At 35.3% G+C, this 20,949-nt stretch overlaps 1 protein-coding gene across 1 annotated transcript; it reads left to right on the top strand.

Moving 5' to 3' along the window:
• Positions 1-2,505: 2,505 nt before the first annotated feature.
• On the top strand, positions 2,506-19,216 carry LOC101204486 (hypothetical protein). Its single transcript, XM_011651043.2, has 25 exons — positions 2,506-2,666; positions 2,780-2,971; positions 3,706-3,815; positions 5,495-5,660; positions 5,773-5,873; positions 5,960-6,032; positions 6,127-6,262; positions 7,496-7,656; positions 8,230-8,354; positions 8,428-8,527; positions 9,017-9,113; positions 10,956-11,007; positions 11,257-11,358; positions 11,451-11,597; positions 11,700-11,862; positions 11,970-12,200; positions 12,305-12,459; positions 14,108-14,236; positions 14,720-14,837; positions 14,996-15,191; positions 15,360-15,471; positions 15,840-15,994; positions 16,422-17,868; positions 18,047-18,241; positions 18,406-19,216. Exons 2-25 carry the CDS (start codon positions 2,839-2,841, stop codon positions 18,874-18,876), a joined length of 4,875 nt encoding a protein of 1,624 aa, XP_011649345.2. The 5' UTR covers positions 2,506-2,666; positions 2,780-2,838; the 3' UTR covers positions 18,877-19,216.
• Positions 19,217-20,949: the final 1,733 nt, after the last annotated feature.

Below are 20,949 nucleotides of genomic sequence, written 5' to 3'. Positions count from 1 at the left end.
ACTACATGCATGTATTGAGTCTACTCAATTTTTTTAATAAATAGATGTTTGAAATTAATTAGTAATGTTAATGGAACAATAATAATCCACGTAAATTTGGATTTATGTACAACAAGAAGAAAACTATTTAGTTGTTTATTTTGTGGTATTCGATGTTATAATGAACTAAAACTATTTGTTTTTCTAGTTAATTAGGACGGCAAAATCCTACCAAAAAACAAAAAGTAGTTGAACATTCACCCAGTAAAAGTAAAGAAAATCATGTAAGATAAAAAGAACGGAGAATTAAAGATACACGAGCCTCCAAAGCTTTGTGCACAACATCGTTTGTAAGAGTATTATGATTATGACAAATATGGTTATAAGCGACAACCTCGAACACTTTGCCACGATCCTTTATTTCCAAAATGAAGGAGACTTCAAGGTCAATGTCCTCATTCAATAGATTAATTACGTCCAAATCGAACTCGACCAAAATATTTGATACCTATAATGAGAAATGCTCTTGAGTTCATGATAAATTGTCTTAGCTTCAAAATGAGTTTCACCTAGTGAGGAACAAACTTGAAGGCCAACATCAAGTACACCTCTCAAAGCAACCACTCTAATCCACCTAAATTGGATTTTGGATTCCAACATTTGTGTTCAATTTTCAAAAGAGAAAAAAATTTGAAGAGTGTTGCTATCTTTTCAACGACTGGAAGATGTTAGGATAAATTATCCCTTTGCCTTTATCATTAGATTTTGCACCATTACGATGAATCTCAAAAAATGTGTTTGGTTACGAAATCACAAATTGACTTAGTGTTAGCATGTTGCCTCTGAAACACCATATTATTCCTAAGCTTCCCAAATATGTCACACAATAATCACTACTTTGTCCAGATCAAACATACACTTACAAAATTCAATGCCAATGGTCCAAATAGTTTCATTGATGCTTATGATCCCAAAAGCACATCAACATCAGTTGAGATAAATTTAGATACGTCAAACCTCTCTAGTAATTGAACACTCCCACATGATGTGCCTTGCAATTTCCACCCGATTCTTGCAAACACACACCAAAGATTAGACTGGACTCCTTTACGAGCTTATGGAACAATTATACTAAACATCCAAGTTTAGAAACTAAATTAATTTAACATTTAAGTTATAGAAGATATTTAAATCCAACAGTAAATATGAAGGGTGAAATTTTTAAGCAAGATGATGCCAAGAATTTAGAACATGAAGGAAAATTGAAAGGCTTAAAACATTGAGAAAAATATTAGAGAGAAGATTATGAAAAAAAAAAAACAAAACCTCGTAGTAGCTTTAAACCACTTGAATTAGGGCATGTTTGAACGACTTCAAATGATTAACATCACTCTTTTCATGTCTAGATCAACCTTACTCCTAAACATATATATTTAAATGTGACCTAAATTCGTTAAATTTTCAATATAAATCAATGTTGTGATTTAAGTGCTAAACTAATATTTGAGTACTTTACTAGTTAGATTTTGTGACAATTGAGTTGCTAAAAAAGTTACTAGAACGAATCGAGCAGTTTGTCACTCTCATGTGAATTGTAGGGAGAGATTTTAATGTGACGTTACTTGATTTTGAGAAGAGATTGAAGCCATATTTTACTAAGAGTATTGAGTAATCATTGGAGAAGAGACGATGATATTTTCTTAACAGGATATTACGTATCTAGATCACACTTGGAATGAGTAAATCATATGATCAAGTGAGTTGAGAAGCTCATTTGATTAGCCTGTATCATTAGCATTACAACCATTCATCCATTTCCATTTATTAAATTGAACAATGATAGTTAATTATGAACTTTTGAAACATGATCTCCTGATAAGATCCCATATTAGAATTCATGATGTTAATGGAGGTTTAGTCAGTTTGGTTCTTTAGATTATGACCAATATTGAAACCCAATCGAACCACCTGACTTGGTAAAATGGATATCAAACCAATGTCTAATAAAAGCCAAAATCAATGGTTTGATTTTGGGTCCATTCTATTTTCGATTTTGGGTGGTCCAATTAAGTTGTTTTCTTTCCTTTTTCTCCATTTTCTTTCCTTCTTTTAATCCTCAAGAATCTCCTTCCATGAAGAACCTTAGAACAATTAAATTTACTTCTTCATGTCTTCAATAATCTCCTTGCAATTAAAACATCAAATTGCACGATGATCAAATGAAAACCTCGAGAGAAATGATCTTTGACCCATCAGTTATAGTCCAAACTTCAAAAATAAGATGCAACTTAAACTCCTATCTCCCTTTCTTCCTTTGATGTTATATGATAAAAGACAATAATTAAAATTGAATTTAAAAACATTTTTTAAACATACACTTATAATCTTAATCAAATGCTAATGCTAAGATTTTTATTCAATTGAAACTTGTGAAAAATTATGAGATAATTTTTACCCAAAGGTAAAAAGTTCGGAAAAGTAATTTTTATAACCTTAGCCTTAAATTTTGGTTTGGGACTGATGATGGACTTTCCGCCTGTTAGCTAACTTTCGGTCGGGCGGAAATGAAATGAGGAAACTCTTGGGTTGAAGCCCACTTGAGATCGTGTTCGGTTTCTTCATTTCCTTCGAACTCTTAACGCGGAGTTGGATAAACCAAAGCAGATCGATTGTTGTTAATTCAGCAGGTACCATTTGAATCATCCTAGCATTAAAGATCTAATTCATAGTTCCCTTGTTGTTCTTGATCCAATTTGATTTACAACTTTTTCTGAACTGGATTTTTATTCTTGAATTCAAGTTATACTCTGTCTATGTTTATATGACGCGGAAGCTGTAAGGCTGAAATCTCGGTAGAAAATGGAGTGGAACACGATTCATCATCTGGATCTACGCCATGTTGGGAGAGGTCTCAAACCGTTGCAACCTCATGCTGCTGCATTTCATTCCCATCAGGCACTCGTTGCCGTCGCCATCGGGACTTACATCGTCGGTCAGTAATTATTTCTTCTTCACTTCATTTGTGAACTATTTCATTTGGTTCCTGTTTTCTCTCTCTAACGCCAAGTGAGCGGTTCAATTCTGGATCTTACGATAATTGGGTAAAGGCTCTAATGTCAAGATTATTCACTAAATGTTATAGGCTGCTGGCTTATGAAACGCCATAATTATTCTTTGTAAATCAACTTCTAATTTGGAAATACTTGATGAAAGTTGAGTAGAAGACGGGGAACTTGAGTGAACTGTGTAGTCTTTCTCGTTGACTATTTTTGCTTGGATTGGGATCATTCCGGGATCTGATAAGTCATAATAACATACTCGTAGTTGGGGACTTGAGTGGTCTGATTATTACTAGGGTTTATATGGTTGTAGTTGATATTTTTTATTTTCTTTTGGGAAGAGAAACAGAGAACGGATTTTGGATTTCATTGAAGTAATGTTCTTAACAACAGGAAATACTTGGGGCTACAAGGAACACCTCCCAATCAGTACAAATATCCCTAAGAGAGTAGTTACATAATGCTATATTTTACGTATGAGTTGACACGTTCCTGAATAATGGGGAACGGCATAATGACTAGCCATAATGTCATAAACTTAGCATCTAGCAATCTTATTAACCAGTTTTTGAAAAGCATTTCTTATTGATGCATATTCTTTTTCTGGCTATATACTCCGTTTCCTTTTTGGATGAGACTTTTTTATGTTAATTTTTTTTGGTCACAGAATGTGATGCATTAACTGGTTGCAAGATTTCTTCCCTTGACATTGGTGCTCGAGTTGTTCGCATGTCTTATAGCCCCACAAGTGGGCATGCTGTGATTGCAATGCTTGAGGTTGGTCCATTATGACAATTTTCAACATTCTTGAGTTTTTTGTTTCCCTTTTTTCTCTATAATTTTTTCTTACAAAGAACCAAATTTATTGAGATAACTGAAAGAAAAAATGCAATAGTATCGTTAGCTAAATGGCTTTGGCATTTCACCTCTAAACCGAACTCCCTCTGGCATAGGATTATTGTTAGTAAACATAGCTCCCACCCTTTTGAGTGGTAATATTTAAGGGGTTAAAAACTCTCATTGGAACTTGTAGAAGATTATTTCAAAAGAGCTACCTTTTTTATTTCGTCCGTTGTGTGGTGGAGGAGGGGAAAAATACTTATTTTTAGGAAGATCATTGGGTTGGGGAGAGACCTCTTTCTTCTCTGTTCCCCCGATTGTATCATTTTTCAGTTCTCAAAAATAATTTTGCTGATGATTTTCTGTTGGGGACTGGGAACTCGTTTCTTTTTTCTTTTAGGTTTTGTCGCGCTCTTTCCAATAGGGAAACAATGGAGGTGACTACTCTTCGTTCTTCACTTTAGGGCCACCCCTTTAGATGTGGGAGAAGAGATGTGAGGATTTGGAACCTTGATCCTTTTGGAGGGGATCTTATGTAAGTCGTTCTTTCGTAAATTCGTAATTTGATCGATCCGTCTCCCATAGGGATGTATGTATTTTTGGTGCTTTGGAGGATTAAGATTCCAATGAAAGTGAGGTTCTTTACTTAGAAGGTCTTACACGGTCATGCTAACACGTTGAATTGACATAAGAGGAAGCTGCCCTTGCTTGTGGGTCCCTTTTGTTGTATCTTTTGTTGGAAGGCGAAGGAAGACCTAGTCCATATTCTTTTGTGTTGTGAGTCTGCTACTTGGTTTGGGATTCTTTGTTTCAAACATTTGACATTACGGCTTGGCACAAAGATGTTGGAGTCTTGCTCTAGGAGTCTTTTCTCAATCCGTTAAGTGAGGAGAAGGGTCCCTTTCTTTGGCTTCTGAGGTGTGTGCTATATTTGTGGGTGGTGTGGGGTGAGAGGAACAATAGAGCTTTTTAAAGGTATGGTATAACCAAATAGCATAGACAAACTCTCTAAGTGATTACTAATATATCTCAACAAGTAAGAACATTCCTATTAGGTTGATGAGGACTCGGATTATGTTTGGTCTTTTGTTAGGCTCTATGTTCTCATTGGACTCTGACAAAACTTTTTTGTAATTTCTCTTTATGTCTCATTGTACTTGACTGAATCCTTTTTCGTCTTTCTATGATTTTTAACAATTGGAAGGCTCTTATTTGCTGGTTTTTCTTGGGAGGGTCCCTTCGTCCCTTACCCTTAGGCTGTTCTTCTTTTGTCCTCTTGAATATATTTGTTTCTTATCAAAAAAAAAAAGAAAAAAGAAGAAAAAAGTATGATCAGAGGGTTGGATGACTTCAATGTTCAATCCAGCTTACCAGTATTTCAAAGTTCTGTAACATTTCTCTATCTACCTCTCTCTCAATTAGCTAGGTTTTGGAGATTTTTTTTTGCCCTTTTTTAGGGTTTATGCAATGTGTGGCTGGGGAGTCTGTTAGAATTTCTATCTGATTCCGTAGGTATAGTAGCTGGAGGAGTTGTAGAAATACTGCAGTGAAGTAAGAATGGGCCACGTTAGGTAGGTAATCGTTTTGACCCTAGTTTCTTACCTTCCCTTCTGTAGGATTGCACAATCCGATCTTGTGACTTTGACTCAGAACAAACTTGTGTCTTGCATTCCCCTGAGAAGAAGATGGAACAAATTTCATCTGATACAGAAGTGCATCTTGCTTTGACACCCCTACAACCTGTTGTGTTTTTTGGATTCCACAAAAGAATGAGTGTGACAGGTCAGCTACCATCAATTAATAAATTTCAATATTCTTTGTGATTATGTCTTGTTTTATTGTTAAGGTGCATAATTGCCTGTGTAACTGTCGAATATTTGTTGCTACACGATAGTTGTTGGAACGGTTGAAGGAGGTAGAACACCAACAAAAATTAAGACTGACTTGAAGAAACCTATTGTGAATCTTGCATGCCATCCTCGCCTACCTCTATTGGTAATATTTGTATCCTTCGTACAATTTCAAATATCTTCTTTTGTGTTCAAAGACACTCTAAGGATATGTTCTTTTTCCTTGTGCAGTACGTGGCATATGCTGATGGCTTGATTCGAGCATATAACATTCATACTTATGCTGTTCATTATACTCTGCAACGTGAGATAAGAAGATTCCTTCTTTTTTCTTTGTTAGGATGGTGCACCCTGTATTTATGAAAGTAACAAATGTTTTAATTTCATTTTGTGCTCAGTTGACAACACTATAAAACTCATTGGTGCTGGAGCATTTGCTTTTCATCCAACTCTGGAGTGGATTTTTGTTGGTGACCGGAGGGGTACACTTTTGGCATGGGATGTTTCAATTGAGAAGCCTAGTATGATTGGGATGTGAGTCATTATGGTTACTTGTTCCATTTGCATGCTTTACATGCCATCAAATTGATTATTTAAAATTTTCCATCTTGTGGTCTAGAACTTCTAAATCTTAAGGGGCGTTTGGGGTGTTGAGTTGGTTATTATAGTTAGTGGTTATTATAGTCTTTGACATGAGATGTTTCAACTGAGAAGCCTAGTATGATTGGAATGTGAGTAGTTATGGTCACTTGTTTCATTTGCATGCTATTTACGTGCCATCAAATTGATTATTTTAAATTTTCCATCTGGTGCTCTAGAAATTCTAACTCTTAAGGGAACGTTTGGGGTGTTAAGTTGGTTACTATTAAGCATTCTGGGGTTCAAACAAGATTGCTCATCTCTGCATCTTGTAATTTTACTAATTTTCTGATTCTTTTTTTTTTTTATGGTTTGATGGGGCATGTATGGCTTAAGGACAAGTGATGAAAGAAGTTCTCATATAATTCCATGATAGATTGACAAGTTACTGAATGCAAGAATGTTTACATTTGAATTTTTTGAGGGAAAAGGTTGGGATTGGGAGGGATGTGCATTGATGAGGTGGGTTTGAACATTTTGACTATTGTAGGACCTTGCATGGAGTTGTTTGCAAGTTTTTTTGCCACAAATTATTAAAGACAAAAAAGATATAATATCTTGTATCAAGAAATTAAAATTTTACGTTGAAGAAGTGATAAGAGACTAAGACATTGAAAAGATATCGTATCCTACATGATGTTTTGAGGAAAAAATAATCGCTACATATTAGGAAGGAGATATAAAAATATATTTCTTTTTTAAGAAGTGAAACTTTACATAGAAGAAATGAAAAGAGGCTCAAAGGAAGAAAATCATTAAGAAGATATCCTATCCTACATGATTTTTTGAGGAGAAGATAAGTGTAGAACATACTGTTAACATCGTACTCCCGAATGGTATGTGTATGTACAATTTTGTATGTATATTAACGTCAGTCTGCTTGATTTTTTGAGGAGAAGCTACTTCTAATTTTCCAGGTTTTACCTAGCCTTCTATAGCTAGAGTCTCTACTAGCCCTCAGACCACAGTTTTTTGAGTGTTCGTTTGTGCTTGAAATGCTGGATTCATTGGGATTTTTTCTAGCATCATGAAGAGTAGATGCCATTTATTGCATTAATCGCTTTAAGTAGTTTACCTTCTTAAAGTTGGAAATGTCGTAATAGTTTTCTTTTTCTATTGAAATTTCAGTACGCAAGTGGGTTCTCAGCCAATTATTTCAGTTGCTTGGTTACCAATGTTGCGGTTACTTGTAAGTCTTTCCAAAGACGGAAACCTCCAAGTTTGGAAAACGCGAGTCATCCTGAATCCAAATAGACCTCCCATGCAAGCAAATTTTTTTGAGCCTGCAGGTGAGGTGTTATTGAATAATTTTATCACAAATCTATTATTAGGAAATAAGTTTTGTTGATGTGTTGAACTAATAGTGGTTCTTTGTTGGAGCTTTTTCCCTTTGAAATATAATTACCTCTATGAGTTTTTTTTTTTTTTTTTTTTTTAACAATGCAAGCTTAGTTTTTCATATTGAAAAGAGTTGGCCTTTTCTCTTTATTATTTTTCCGTGTATTATTCCATTGAAAGGTCGGCTAAAGTTTTGACGGTGCTTTATGCATTTTTCTAAAACTTTTGAAGTTTTTAGGTTTGAATATTATTATCCCTTCTTTGTTGTTTCCTTACTTCTTCCGTTTGGGAAATTTAAATGGCTTATGGTTCGTTCATTTGGCCTACACACATCAAGATTGATTGTTTTGATTGTGATGATCATTTATTTTTTGCATTGTCTTCATTCTTCTTTGAGCAGAAAGCAGAAAAATAAATATAACAAGGGAATATTAAGGCAACCAAATGAAGACAAATATCATTCTGTTTGTGTTTTTGTTGTACTAATTGTTTTGATTTTCTTATATTTATTTATGTTTTGGCAGTAATTGAATCAATCGATATACCTCGCATCCTTTCTCAGCAGGGTGGAGAAGCAGTTTATCCCCTACCTAGGATCAAAGCATTACAAGTTCATCCTAAACTCAATTTAGCAGCGTTGCTGTTTGCAGTTAAGTGAATCGATGTTATAGAAACTAAATGGTTTGTTAGTTTCCAGAAAGATTCACATTTTTGGTTGACAGAACATGTCAGGTGCTGATACTGTAAAAAACAGGGCTGCATACACAAGGGAAGGACGAAAGCAGCTATTTGCAGTTCTGCAAAGTGCAAGAGGATCTTCTGGTAATTGCCCTTCTTACTGCATAGACTTATAGGCCATATTTATAGTGAAAATTTTATACTCCTTTCAGATCTTGCAGCCTCTATCACCTCTCCTTTACACTGAAACGCACAAAATACCTGACCTCATAACATGTACTACCATCCCCGTTACACAGATTCCACATTTCGTTTACATTCCCCTGGTCCCCACCCTCCAATCCATTGTCTTAACTAAATTGTCGAGGTCGTATTTTCCTTCTTGGCCCTTATTTCATTCTGAACGGTAATTGGGGGCCTCACATGTTACTAGTTTACTGTGGTACTTCTAAGTTCGGAGATCCAACAATAGTTTAATGAAATGATATGCACACATTTTCTAATTGATGTAAGATTGCTTTTTGTCACGCCCATACAATCTGACGATGCCGCAAAACATAGAAGCTTTCCTCTTTTTGTGTGCCATCTTCTTTCATGTTATGTTCAACCTGTTGGTTTTTTTGGCTATTACAGCATCTGTTTTGAAAGAAAAGCTTTCATCCTTGGGTGCATCTGGAATATTAGCTGACCATCAACTTCAAGCGCAGCTGCAAGAACATCATCTGAAAGGGTGAGTTTATGCATTTTGTACTCGATTGAACGAAAAAGGGGAAAGGGCTAGCATCTCCTTTACTTTTTTTTTGTGTTCTTTTTTCTTTTTGGGTCTTTGCTCTTGAATTATGTTGAAGCTGAAAGCAAAACTTTTGAATTGGCTTTTTAGAAATATATTAGGTTTAGAATTAAGAAACATGTTTTGTTTTTATCAATGAAAGGGTAAGTGTAAGTCAAGTAGTGAGAGTTGGTGAAGCATATTTCAAGGTTCAAAGAGGAAGCACCCAAAAAAACAGGAAAAAAAAAACAACCAAATAAAATAGAAACCTCCAAATACTACAAGAGTTAAAAAAGAAACGGAAGAACGTTGAAGAGCAAAACAGCTACGAAGATCTTGACAAGCCAATGAGCTGAAGCAACAAAATCTACTCCCAATTGAGCTGCAAAAGCTGCAGCAAGATACTGCCAAGAAGAAAAGAACTTCCATAAACCTTTGATGAAAGCAAAGAAAATGCCATCTTCAGTAGTATGCAAAATTTTGTTGAAAGAAACCACCAAATAGACAAAAACTTAAACAGAAAAAAGCTAAAAAAGCAAAGGTGCAACACGTTAACTTTCTCAATTACAACCTTCTCATGCATGCCAACCTAAGTAATTAAACTGAAACACAGTACCCGTTGTCTCGACCAAACATAAATTGTTGAGAGATACTTAACCAAAAGCTCTTCAATCTTGTTGATGGTTGACCCAAAATAATCTAGGAATTCCAGAGAACACTTTGATGGAATGATTGATATTTTCACCATTCATTAAACATTAAGAGAACACTTTGAAGGACATGCAATGTCACATCCATATTCAAAAACTGCACCAATTTTCTCTTCATATGACTCCTTGGATGATCCTTCGGCTACCAATTCTTGACTCAATGAACCAATCTCCTTCTCATTTGTAGTCCCTTGTTGGACATCCAACAAATTTGGAAGGACACAAAGTAGATTTGGCCCATGCAAAGATGACATGCACAAATCAAGAAATTGTCCAAATCTCGTCCTCATCTAGACCACTAAAAGTTATATTAGTCATTGCCAGATCTTTCGTTTTCCAAGGTGCAAACTATTTACTTCTTTTCCCGTTGACTGGATCATTTCGAAAAACAAAGGATTGTGCACCTGAGTTTGGTGATTTCCTGAGTTAACCATCATCTGACTTCAAAAACTGAACAGATGAATGACCTTTCAAATCATCTGTTTCCTTGAAAAAAATTCTTCATACACAATTCAAGTTTCATCCTTCAATACCATTGGATAGAGTGGTACAGGGTGCAATCCTGGATATGTGGGGTTGGGGTCCCGGATAACAACTTTTAATGTATTCTACTTATAATACTGTCAAATAGTGAGATTCTATTCTATTTTTAATTTTTTAAATGAGAAATGTTGGTTCCTTCATTTCATCTCTCCTTTCTGAAAAGAGAACTGAAAAATATTAATGCTTGCATGTCTCAAAATTAACACTAGTGGTTACTTCTTGGAGATCATTTTTGTAATCTACTATAAGTGGTTGGGTTTTCTCCTTTTTGTAATTCCATTTCTCAATGAAATAGAATACTTGTTTCCTCTCCCAAAGAAAAAAGAAGAAGAAGAATAAAACTTAATACTAGCGGTACTTCTATACTCATGAGTTATGACCTTTTTGGCTTTATCCACCCTTATCTTTTTTTGGTCAAAATTATTTATTTTTGTTTTTCTTTTATTGGAAACATAAACCCAATTAGTCAAAGTTTTGATAGTTCAAGTCATTTCGAACTGAGGATTCTTGAATAACTTTCTGATTATCTTTTTTTTACCATTTTGGGCAGCCATAGTTCACTTACTATATCGGACATTGCTCGGAAGGCTTTCCTTCACAGTGTAGGTTACATTATTATTTGTGGCTTTTTCATGTTATAGAGATCTTGTTTTATGTGTGAACTTTTAAGCTCAAGTTAAATATGCAAGTTTGTTCTTGAAAATGTGAGTTTCTGATGAGAGATTTTGATCCATAATCTTGGAATTTTTTGTATGTCTTTTTCAGATTTGATATATTTTTCAATTCAACTCCTCTGTTTATTGTTTCTTGTATCAAAAGAGCTCTTATATCTTTCTTGTATTATTCTTTAGCATTTTATGGAAGGCCATGCAAAAAATGCTCCAATTTCTCGGTTACCTATCATCACAATTTTAGATTCCAAACATCATTTGAAGGATGTTCCAGTTTGCCAGGTATCTTTTCCAGTGCAATACTTGTATTGTATGTATTTACAATATTGTGTTGTGTTTTCTGGGATATCTAACATTATTGTATAAAATGACAGCCCTTTCATTTGGAGTTGAATTTCTTCAGTAAAGAAAACCGAGTTCTTCATTATCCTGTTAGGGCTTTTTATATAGATGGTCAAAACCTCATGGCATATAATCTATGCTCTGGTTCAGATAGCATCTATAAGAAACTGTATACATCGGTAATATTTTGACCTATATATTATCAATAATTATTATGTAGTCTTCAGTTTATCCAAATCAAAAGGTGGGATTTCAATGTGGAGAAAATTTTAATCCTGCAGATCCCAGGGAATGTTGAATTTCATCCGAAGTTCATTGTTCATAGTAGAAAGCAGCGTCTATTTCTTGTAACTTATGAGTTTAGTGGGGCCACTAATGAAGTTGTACTTTATTGGGAAAATACTGATTCTCAAACAGCAAACAGTAAATGCACCACAGTCAAAGGTATGTATTTATACATTCAATATGTTTCAATGCATTAAGGTAAATATATGAGAAATACAGGCATGATTGGGAACACAATTGAATCACTATATTTTTGGTGTCCTTAGGTCGAGATGCTGCCTTTATTGGTCCCAATGAGAATCAGTTTGCTATTCTAGATGACGACAAGACTGGACTTGCTTTATATATACTACCAGGAGGAAAGACTTCACAAGAGAATGACAATGAAAAAGTTCTTGAAGACAACCACAGTACAGAGACTAATAACAATTCTATCCGTGGACCTATGCCATTTATGTTTGAAACTGAAGTGGACCGTATCTTTCCTACCCCCTTAGGTAAATGAGCACACATTCCCTATTCATCTATTCATGCTTTATTCTATTAAATTAGTGCCATGAATGCTGCATTATGCTGATAGATTAATTCATTGCATTTGTAGAATCAACATTAATGTTTGCATCTCATGGGGACCAGATTGGCTTGGCAAAACTGGTTCAGGGACATCGGAATTCGACAGCTGATGGTAACTATGTACCAACGAAGGGTGAGGGGAGAAAGTCAATTAAGCTGAAAGTAAATGAGATTGTACTTCAGGTAAGCAGAGCCACGAAGATGAGTAAGAACTTTTGTTATTATGTGAGGAATTGTCTACACATTTTTCTTTCTGCTTTTAGTATTAGTACAAAAGGGGAAGCAAAGCAGAATACTCTCATTTACTTTGTTTGAATGGTACATGTTCACGCTCATGCGGCATACAATTTAAATTGGACATGGTGATGTTGAAGAAAAAGGGTTATCATCAAAGAAGAACGATACACCTACAAGGACTGGAAAATAGCATTAGAATTCATTTTAATTATGAGAATAACCAAGAAAAATGCAGTAAAAGAGTTTGAAACCAATTTCAGGAGTTGAGGAAAAATATCCTGAACAAAACAAGAGCAACAAGATATTAGCGTACATCCTATTGAAGTTGATGTAAATGAAAGTACAAAGTTGATGCTAATACAGTTGTTTAAAAACTCATTCTTGGAATTTGGGCCTTAGAAGAAATATGCTCGATAACGAGATTGCCAATGCGGCCTCAGCTTTAGAAATTCTTCATTCTTGGGCCCCCACTGAAAGGAATGATAGTCTTAAATGGATTCCTAACATGAATGACAACTTCACTACGAAGTCTACTTTTCTTAACTTAACTACGTCATATTTGGAAGAATAAAATTCTGAAGAAGGTGAAGTTTTTCTTATGGTCGCTTGCTTACAGAAGCCTCAACACCCATGAGAAGCTACAAAAAAAAAGTTCAGAACACATTGCTTAGCCCCTTGATGTGTTGTCTTTGCTCTAAAGATGAGGAAACCTTGGATCATCTATTTCTTCATTGTCTCTTTACAAAAAAAGCTTGGAACACTTTGGTATTTTTTACTTGGAGCTTTGTCTTCCTAGTAAGATTGATAGCTGGATGATTGAAGGTCTCAACATTAGAGGTTATAGCCCAAAAGGAAACATCTTATGGAAATGTGTGACTCGCTCCCTTTTGTGGTGCATTTGGAAAGAAAGGAATAGCAGAATTTTTGAAGATAGATTTAATTCTTTTGATTCTTTTTGGACTGTGGTTCAACACACAGCTTCTTGGTGGAGTACGAATTACACCAAACACTTTTGTAATTATAGCCTTTCTATGATTTTCAACAATTGGAAGGCTATCATTTCTTAGTTCCCTAGCTTCTTCCGGGGAGGGCCCTCTTGTCCCTCGCCCTTAGGCTGTTCTGTTTTGTTATATGAATATACTTGTCTCTTATCAAAAAAAAAAAACTCTCCAACTAGTGCGTAAAGTAAATATGGAGTAGTTACAAAGATCTTAGATTTGGTCAGTTGAGACACCAAGTAGGAGCAGGAAAAGAAATGAAATCAATTAGTTGGCTAGTATATTTCACTATAGAAAGGACCTTTTAAGGAAAACATCTATACTATATGGAATAATTAAAAGGTTTCTCAATAGCTAATAAAGTTAATTTATTAAATACTATTCAAACTATAGCATCTATATCATGTACCCTGGCCCCAAATTTAGATAAATCAATAAATAAATAAATCAATTAGTTAAGTGAATTTGTTTGACATATATTTTGTCATGAGGTTTATTATCTTCTAAAGAGGAATCGAATTTTAAAAATTTTATTCTTCTGGAGACCAATCATTTCTATGATGCTCATGGAAAAATAAATCATTTTGCTTTTGCAGGTTCACTGGCAAGAAACTCTTAGAGGGCTTGTTGCTGGAGTACTAACCACCCAGAGAGTGCTTATGGTTTCAGCTGATCTTGATATACTGGCAAGCACTTATGCGAAATTTGATAAGGGAATTCCTTCAATATCCTTGACATTAGTTGATAAGCTGTTCTTCTTTACTTTTTCTGTTCCATTGTACTTTGAGCATTAGTCTCTTTTCATTTCATCAACGAAAAGTTTTTTCCTTAAAAGAAAAGTTGATAAGCCGTTCTTTGTTTACCTACTGGGATACAAGAAAAAATTGTAAATTTGGCGGAGTCTTACATTTTTATGTTTCAGGAACAAATCAAAATTGTTTTTGGAAAGCTCTAGAATTTAAAACCAATTTAGAAGTTCTGATAATTAGCAGGAAAATAATGTTGAAGGGGTACATTATTATAAATCATAATTTGTACCTCAATTGTGTAACTCTTAGGAAATGTGTACCACTATAAATAATATTGACCAGTACTACACTATATTCTCGAAATAGGAGTTAGGTTTTTTATGAAGCATAGAACTTTTTCCACAAATTGTGACCTTTTCTGATCAGAAGAACTTGTTGGAACACTTAACTAATGTGCACTATCGATCTTTGCTGTGGATTGGACCAGCACTCGTCTTTTCTACAGCAACAGCGATTAGTGTGCTTGGCTGGGATGGAAAAGTGAGGACCATTCTTTCGATCAGTATGCCTTATGCAGGTGTGTTTTACAATCTAGCTGTCGGTTTTCCTTCTTGCAACTATATAATTCTTCCTTTTACTGTATTTATAATGTATTTATCTATGATGTATGACGTAACCGCAAATATCGTATGTCTCTTATGTAAGTCTGACCAGAAATGTGCTACTTCTGTGCAGTTCTTGTTGGTGCTTTGAATGACCGGTTGCTGCTTGCAAATCCAACAGAGATAAATCCCAGACAGAAGAAGGTAGTAGAGATAAGGAGTTGTCTCGTTGGACTTCTTGAACCTCTTCTTATTGGTTTTGCTACAATGCAACAACGCTTTGAGCAGAAGCTTGATCTTTCAGAAATATTATACCAAATCACATCAAGGTTTTTTTCTTTCCATTTGCAGATATTTTAGTTTTGTTGAATTTGCTATATTCTTGGTTAAATAAGATCTTATAACACCACGTTTTTTCTAATGGATCTTTTATTACCTTATCTGTGCTGAATTCATCTGAAGTTATGAAACCTGACTTAGAATGTTACTCCATGAAGATTTGACAGCTTGCGCATCACTCCAAGGTCTCTTGATATTTTAGCTGGTGGTCCTCCTGTCTGTGGAGATCTTGCAGTGTCCTTGTCCCAAGCTGGTCCACAGTTTACGCAGGTGAGTGATGGAGCATGTGTTGTTTTCTCTCACCCTATTGCACTTTCCAAACATGTTGCTCTTAATTATTTTTTAGAGGCTCTTGTAAAAATAGCAAAAAAATTTATGATAATAGGGTCCATGTCACTACATTTTCTAAATTGCAAAAGTAGCAAATTTAAAAGCCGATAACCCTATGATTACCATCTGATAGCCCTATGATTACTGTCTGATAGCCGTCTGATATCACTAATTTTGCCATATTCACAATATGCAAAAAATAGGTGCCATGATCTGTTTTTTTCTAAATGTTTTTGTCACTTGATGCAATTTCTCTAGTTTTTATTATTAATTGTGATTTTTCTCCATCTGTTGATCGATGAACTCAGGTGTTGCGGGGTATATATGCTATTAAAGCACTTCGTTTTTCTACTGCTTTATCCGTTTTAAAGGATGAGTTCTTACGATCTAGAGATTACCCCAGATGCCCTCCAACCTCTCACTTGTTCCATCGGTTTCGGCAGTTGGGTTATGCTTGTATCAAGTATGCAGATAAGATCACACTTCTCTCTTGGTTTTCCTTGTTGCCATCTGCATGTTGATTCAATAGCTCAAAATCCATTCTCTTAGTACTGAGTATGATTGGGCATTACTTTCTTTTGGTTTTCATCTTTTTAATCTTTTTTTCTTTGCATTTATATTTATCCTTTTGTTTGAATTCATTTTCTTACTGGGAGGGATTGGTCGCTTTTGGTCATATGCTGCTTAAAAAAAATGTAGTGAGTTGTGCTTTCTTGATTCCTTTATTGGAACTTGTGAAAAATCCTTTTGGCTGCAATTGTCTCTTTTTGTTTTTCTTCTCTCCCTTTGGGAGTTTGTGTCTCTGAACGATTTTCTTCCTTTTCATCAATCTGTGATAAGTTTGTTTTTGTTTTTTTTCTCCCAAAAATCTGACTGAGTTAAGTTTGCAGGTTTGGTCAGTTCGATAGTGCCAAAGAAACTTTTGAAGTTATAGCAGACAATGATAGCATACTTGATTTATTTATCTGCCATCTTAACCCTAGTGCATTGCGTCGTTTAGCTCAAAAATTGGAAGAGGATGGAACAGATTCTGAACTGAGGCGATATTGTGAGCGAATTTTAAGGGTCCGCTCTACAGGATGGACACAAGGTATTTTTGCAAACTTTGCTGCCGAGAGCATGGTTCCCAAAGGTCCAGAATGGGGAGGTGGAAACTGGGAAATCAAAACTCCCACCAACTTGAAGGCTATACCACAATGGGAGCTAGCTGCAGAAGTGATGCCATATATGAAAACAGATGATGGTTCTATACCTTCAATTGTTGCTGATCATATTGGTGTTTACCTTGGCTCAGTTAAAGGTAGAGGCAGTATCGTTGAAGTAGTAAGTGAGGACAGCCTGGTCAAGTCTTTTGCACCCGCTGGTGGAAATGTTGATAAGGCCACTGGGCTTCAAACACCTTTAGCAAAATCCATTTCTAATAAATCCAAGGCATCTTCTGATGGTGACTCGAAGGATAATTTGATGGGTCTGGAAACTCTTATGAAACAAAGTTCAGCCGCTGCAGATGAACAGGCTAAAGCGGAAGAAGAGTTCAAGAAAACGATGTATGGTACTGCTAATGATGGTAGCAGTAGTGATGAAGAGAATGTTTCAAAAACTCGAAAGCTACATATTAGAATACGAGATAAACCGGTTACATCTCCCACAGTTGATGTGAAAAAGATTAAAGAAGCTACGATGCAATTTAAACTTGGGGAAGGATTTGGTCCACCCATTAGCAGAACCAAGTCATTGACTGGCAGCACTCCGGACCTTGCACAAAATTTATCCCAACCTCCTGCTACAACTGCTTTAACAGCTCCAATTGTTTCTGCCACCCCGGTTGATCCTTTTGGTACAGATTCATTGATGCAACCTGCACCAGTCCTACAGACTTCTACCCAGGGCACGGGTGCAGGAGTTGCGGCCAGACCCATTCCAGAGGACTTTTTCCAGAATACAATTCCTTCTCTTCAGATTGCAGCTTCCCTTCCTCCTCCTGGAACTTACCTTTCACAGTTAGATCCAGCTTCCCGTGGAGTTGACAGCAACAAGGTCTCCTCCAACCAGGCCAATGCACCGGAAGTTAATGTTGGACTTCCAGATGGTGGTGTTCCCCCTCAAGCTTCCCAGCAACCGGCTTTACCTTTTGAATCAATTGGACTACCTGATGGTGGTGTGCCACCACAATCCTTGGGTCAGCCCACTGCCATGCCGCCTTCAGTTCAGGCAGTTCAGCCAGCACAGCCTTCATTTCCTTCACAGCCTATTGATCTCAGTGTTCTAGGAGTTCCAAATTCTGCTGATTCTGGAAAGCCTCCTCCACCTCAAGCAACTTCTGTGCGACCTGGACAGGTTCACAAATCCTTTTTAATCAACTGGTGTTTAAATTGGCTTAAAAATAAATAAATACTGGTGGTTAAATGCTCAACTATCTGCAATGCAGCATTCCTCTCTCTAGCTGTAGCAGTAACGTTTTAATTGTTGGTTTAATTCCTTCTTTATCATTTTCAACCTTAATTTCCTCATGCAGGTTCCCCGTGGTGCTGCTGCTTCCATATGCTTCAAGACTGGGTTAGCGCATCTAGAGCAGAATCATCTTTCAGATGCTCTGTCTTGTTTTGATGAAGCTTTTCTGGCACTTGCCAAAGACCATTCTCGAGGAGCTGATATTAAAGCTCAAGCGACCATATGTGCTCAGTACAAGATAGCTGTTACTCTTCTTCAGGTATTGATTTCCGAGGCCTTTCAGCAGTACCCTAATTTTTTTTCTAGCCATTGAAGTTTTGGCAATTATAAAATAAAAGCAAATATCATATGAATCAAAAGTTTGACAATCATTATGTTTTAGTGTCCCAGATCTTGTTTGTCTAACAGTTGAATCTTCGGCAGGAAATCGGACGATTACAAAAGGTACAAGGATCAAGTGCACTTAGTGCCAAAGATGAAATGGGCAGACTATCACGCCATTTAGGTTCTTTGCCTCTTCTTGCAAAGCATCGGATAAATTGTATTCGAACTGCCATAAAACGAAATATGGAGGTTCAAAATTACGCTTATTCCAAACAGATGCTTGAACTTCTCTTCTCCAAAGCTCCTGCAAGCAAGCAAGATGAGTTGAGGAGCCTCATTGACATGTGTGTTCAAAGAGGTTTGTTGAACAAGTCCATTGATCCACAAGAAGATCCCTCGATGTTTTGTGCTGCCACCCTCAGCCGATTGTCAACTATCGGTTATGATGTGTGCGATCTTTGTGGTGCTAAATTTTCAGCTCTAACATCTCCTGGATGCATAATCTGTGGCATGGGAAGCATAAAACGATCAGATGCTCTTGCAGAACCTGTACCTTCACCGTTTGGTTAAACTAATTTTGACACTGCTTCTAGATGAACTTTCATGGTTTTGGCCATTACTGAGTTTGCTTGCACATTCCCCAACAAAGCGGCTGAACAGATTGCATTTGAAGAACTGCTCGATGTATTATATATTATATAGTTTGTATGTTTGTATGTGGGTTTCGTCTTTTCTTTTCCCTCCATTTTTTGGCCTCCATTGTGATTGTTTGTTTTAGTATAAGTTCCTTTTATTTTCTTTTGTAGTAAATGATTTGTAGTGTTGTATCGGTTTTGTACATTTCATTTACTGTAGTGATATCAAAGCATATTATTTTATTAAATGTTTTTCTTCCTCCCTTTAGCACGCACTCGGGTCTTAAGAAATGCTAACACTCGAACTTACTATACAGATTTGTGTTATGGAAAATTTTGTGAAAACCTATCGTTCAATCTTTTGTAGTTGCCAGCCAAAACATTTCTCAAGTAAAACGGGAGATTACCTTTTCATCAATATGTTTTGACGCATTTGGACTGTTGGTGGCATAAGAATTGAGGAAGAATGAAGTTTTGGTTGAATTGGATAACTAATTATAATAAATCTATCCATGTCAACACATAAAAGGTAAATTTAAATTAAGTCAGAGACTATTTTATGGGTGTTTTTAGAGATAAAATCGTTGAAGACGTGTTCTTATTTTTAAAGGAATTTGCTTTTCATAAAGTGTTTAGGAAGAACGAAAACTCCTCTACTTATGTTATGTCTTGGGATAACAAGAAGAATGACCAAAATAATATAAAGTCTACCTTTTTTATTGCATAAATGACTGACCAAAACAGATGGAATTTTGCTAAGAAGTCAAATAACAATTACCACTCTTAGTAAATTTCTAAATTCTTCTATTTTGATTAACAATTCTGAAAATTAATCTTTGTGATTCTTCTATCAGGTTGGAATTAGAATTAAATTAGTTGGTTAATTAACTAGGCTTTTCCTACTAATCAACCTACTTGGCATTTCCATTGCAATTGCTTGATTTGTGTGAAATACATCTCCTCCTCCATGAATTGAGCAATTAATTTAGTCTAAAAGCCAGTTGGTGTTCAAAATGAACACAAAAATCGTTTTTTTATAGCCAAACCAAGTCATCAAACACCCTTTCTTGATCGTTTTGATCATGAAAAATATGGAAAAGCTCATCAAGATAACCCCGACCCTTTCATTGATGTGTTTTATCCATCAAGGATTATCCTTTTATTGTTGGTTTTAGATAGTGAACGAAATTCTTTTGTTGCCGTTTTTTAACCGTCACATATAGCAGTTTTTAAAAAATAAAAAAAATATGAATCATTACATCTCTTTCATATATGCGACGTGCAATCAACTTCAAACAAGTTAAAAAAACCTGAAATTACATAACCGTCAAAATATGCAAAATCCACTTACATACAAACAAACCAACTTCTGCAAAAGACCAACAATTACAAAACCTATACAACTCCGTCACAACAAACGTCAAAATATGCTTAAGGTTTACTATATTTTGTACATGAATCTTAATTTCAAAAGGCTTATTCATCCGTTATCCATAGATATTCTCTAGACTATCTTGATTGAAGGGTTCTTGTAACAAAGAAAGAAGTAGATTATAGTTGAGAAAGAGACTCATACTTAGGAGGACCATAAGTCACTATTCACATATATACTGTGCAAAGAATCATATGCACCTGCTTTTCATCCAACTAAAAAGAAAAAATAAAAATAAAAACGAAAAAGAAACCTTTTCACTTTTATTATTGGAAATTTTTTAAAAATAGCAAATTTTACAAAATATTTGAATATTGATATGCTATACTATACTGATAAAATATAATCAAAGATATAATCCAAAATTTTACTATAATAGGTAAATATTTTAATTTATTTTTCTATTTTTAAAAATATTAATTTATTATTTAGGTGGAAAATAAAACAAAATAAAGATTAATATATCTTATATATAATTAAAGAAAAATTAAATAAACTAAAATAAATAGTCGTTGGTCAACTGGTCAAACAAACAAAACAAAAAAAATTGTAATGGATGACTATTTTAACAATAAT

The sequence above is a fragment of the Cucumis sativus genome, chromosome 2, assembly GCF_000004075.3.
Source record: "Cucumis sativus cultivar 9930 chromosome 2, Cucumber_9930_V3, whole genome shotgun sequence".
Classification (NCBI taxonomy): domain Eukaryota; kingdom Viridiplantae; phylum Streptophyta; class Magnoliopsida; order Cucurbitales; family Cucurbitaceae; genus Cucumis; species Cucumis sativus.
This window is presented reverse-complemented; position numbering and strand designations above follow the sequence as displayed.

Bases quoted from the DNA above. Each gene is read 5' to 3' on its own strand.
- LOC101204486 (XM_011651043.2), top strand. From the start codon at position 2,839: ATGGAGTGGAACACGATTCATCATCTGGATCTACGCCATGTTGGGAGA. The intron at 6,263-7,495 runs GTGAGTCATTAT...TTGAAATTTCAG, and splicing joins AAGCCTAGTATGATTGGGAT to TACGCAAGTGGGTTCTCAGC. The intron at 18,242-18,405 runs GTATTGATTTCC...AATCTTCGGCAG, and splicing joins TAGCTGTTACTCTTCTTCAG to GAAATCGGACGATTACAAAA.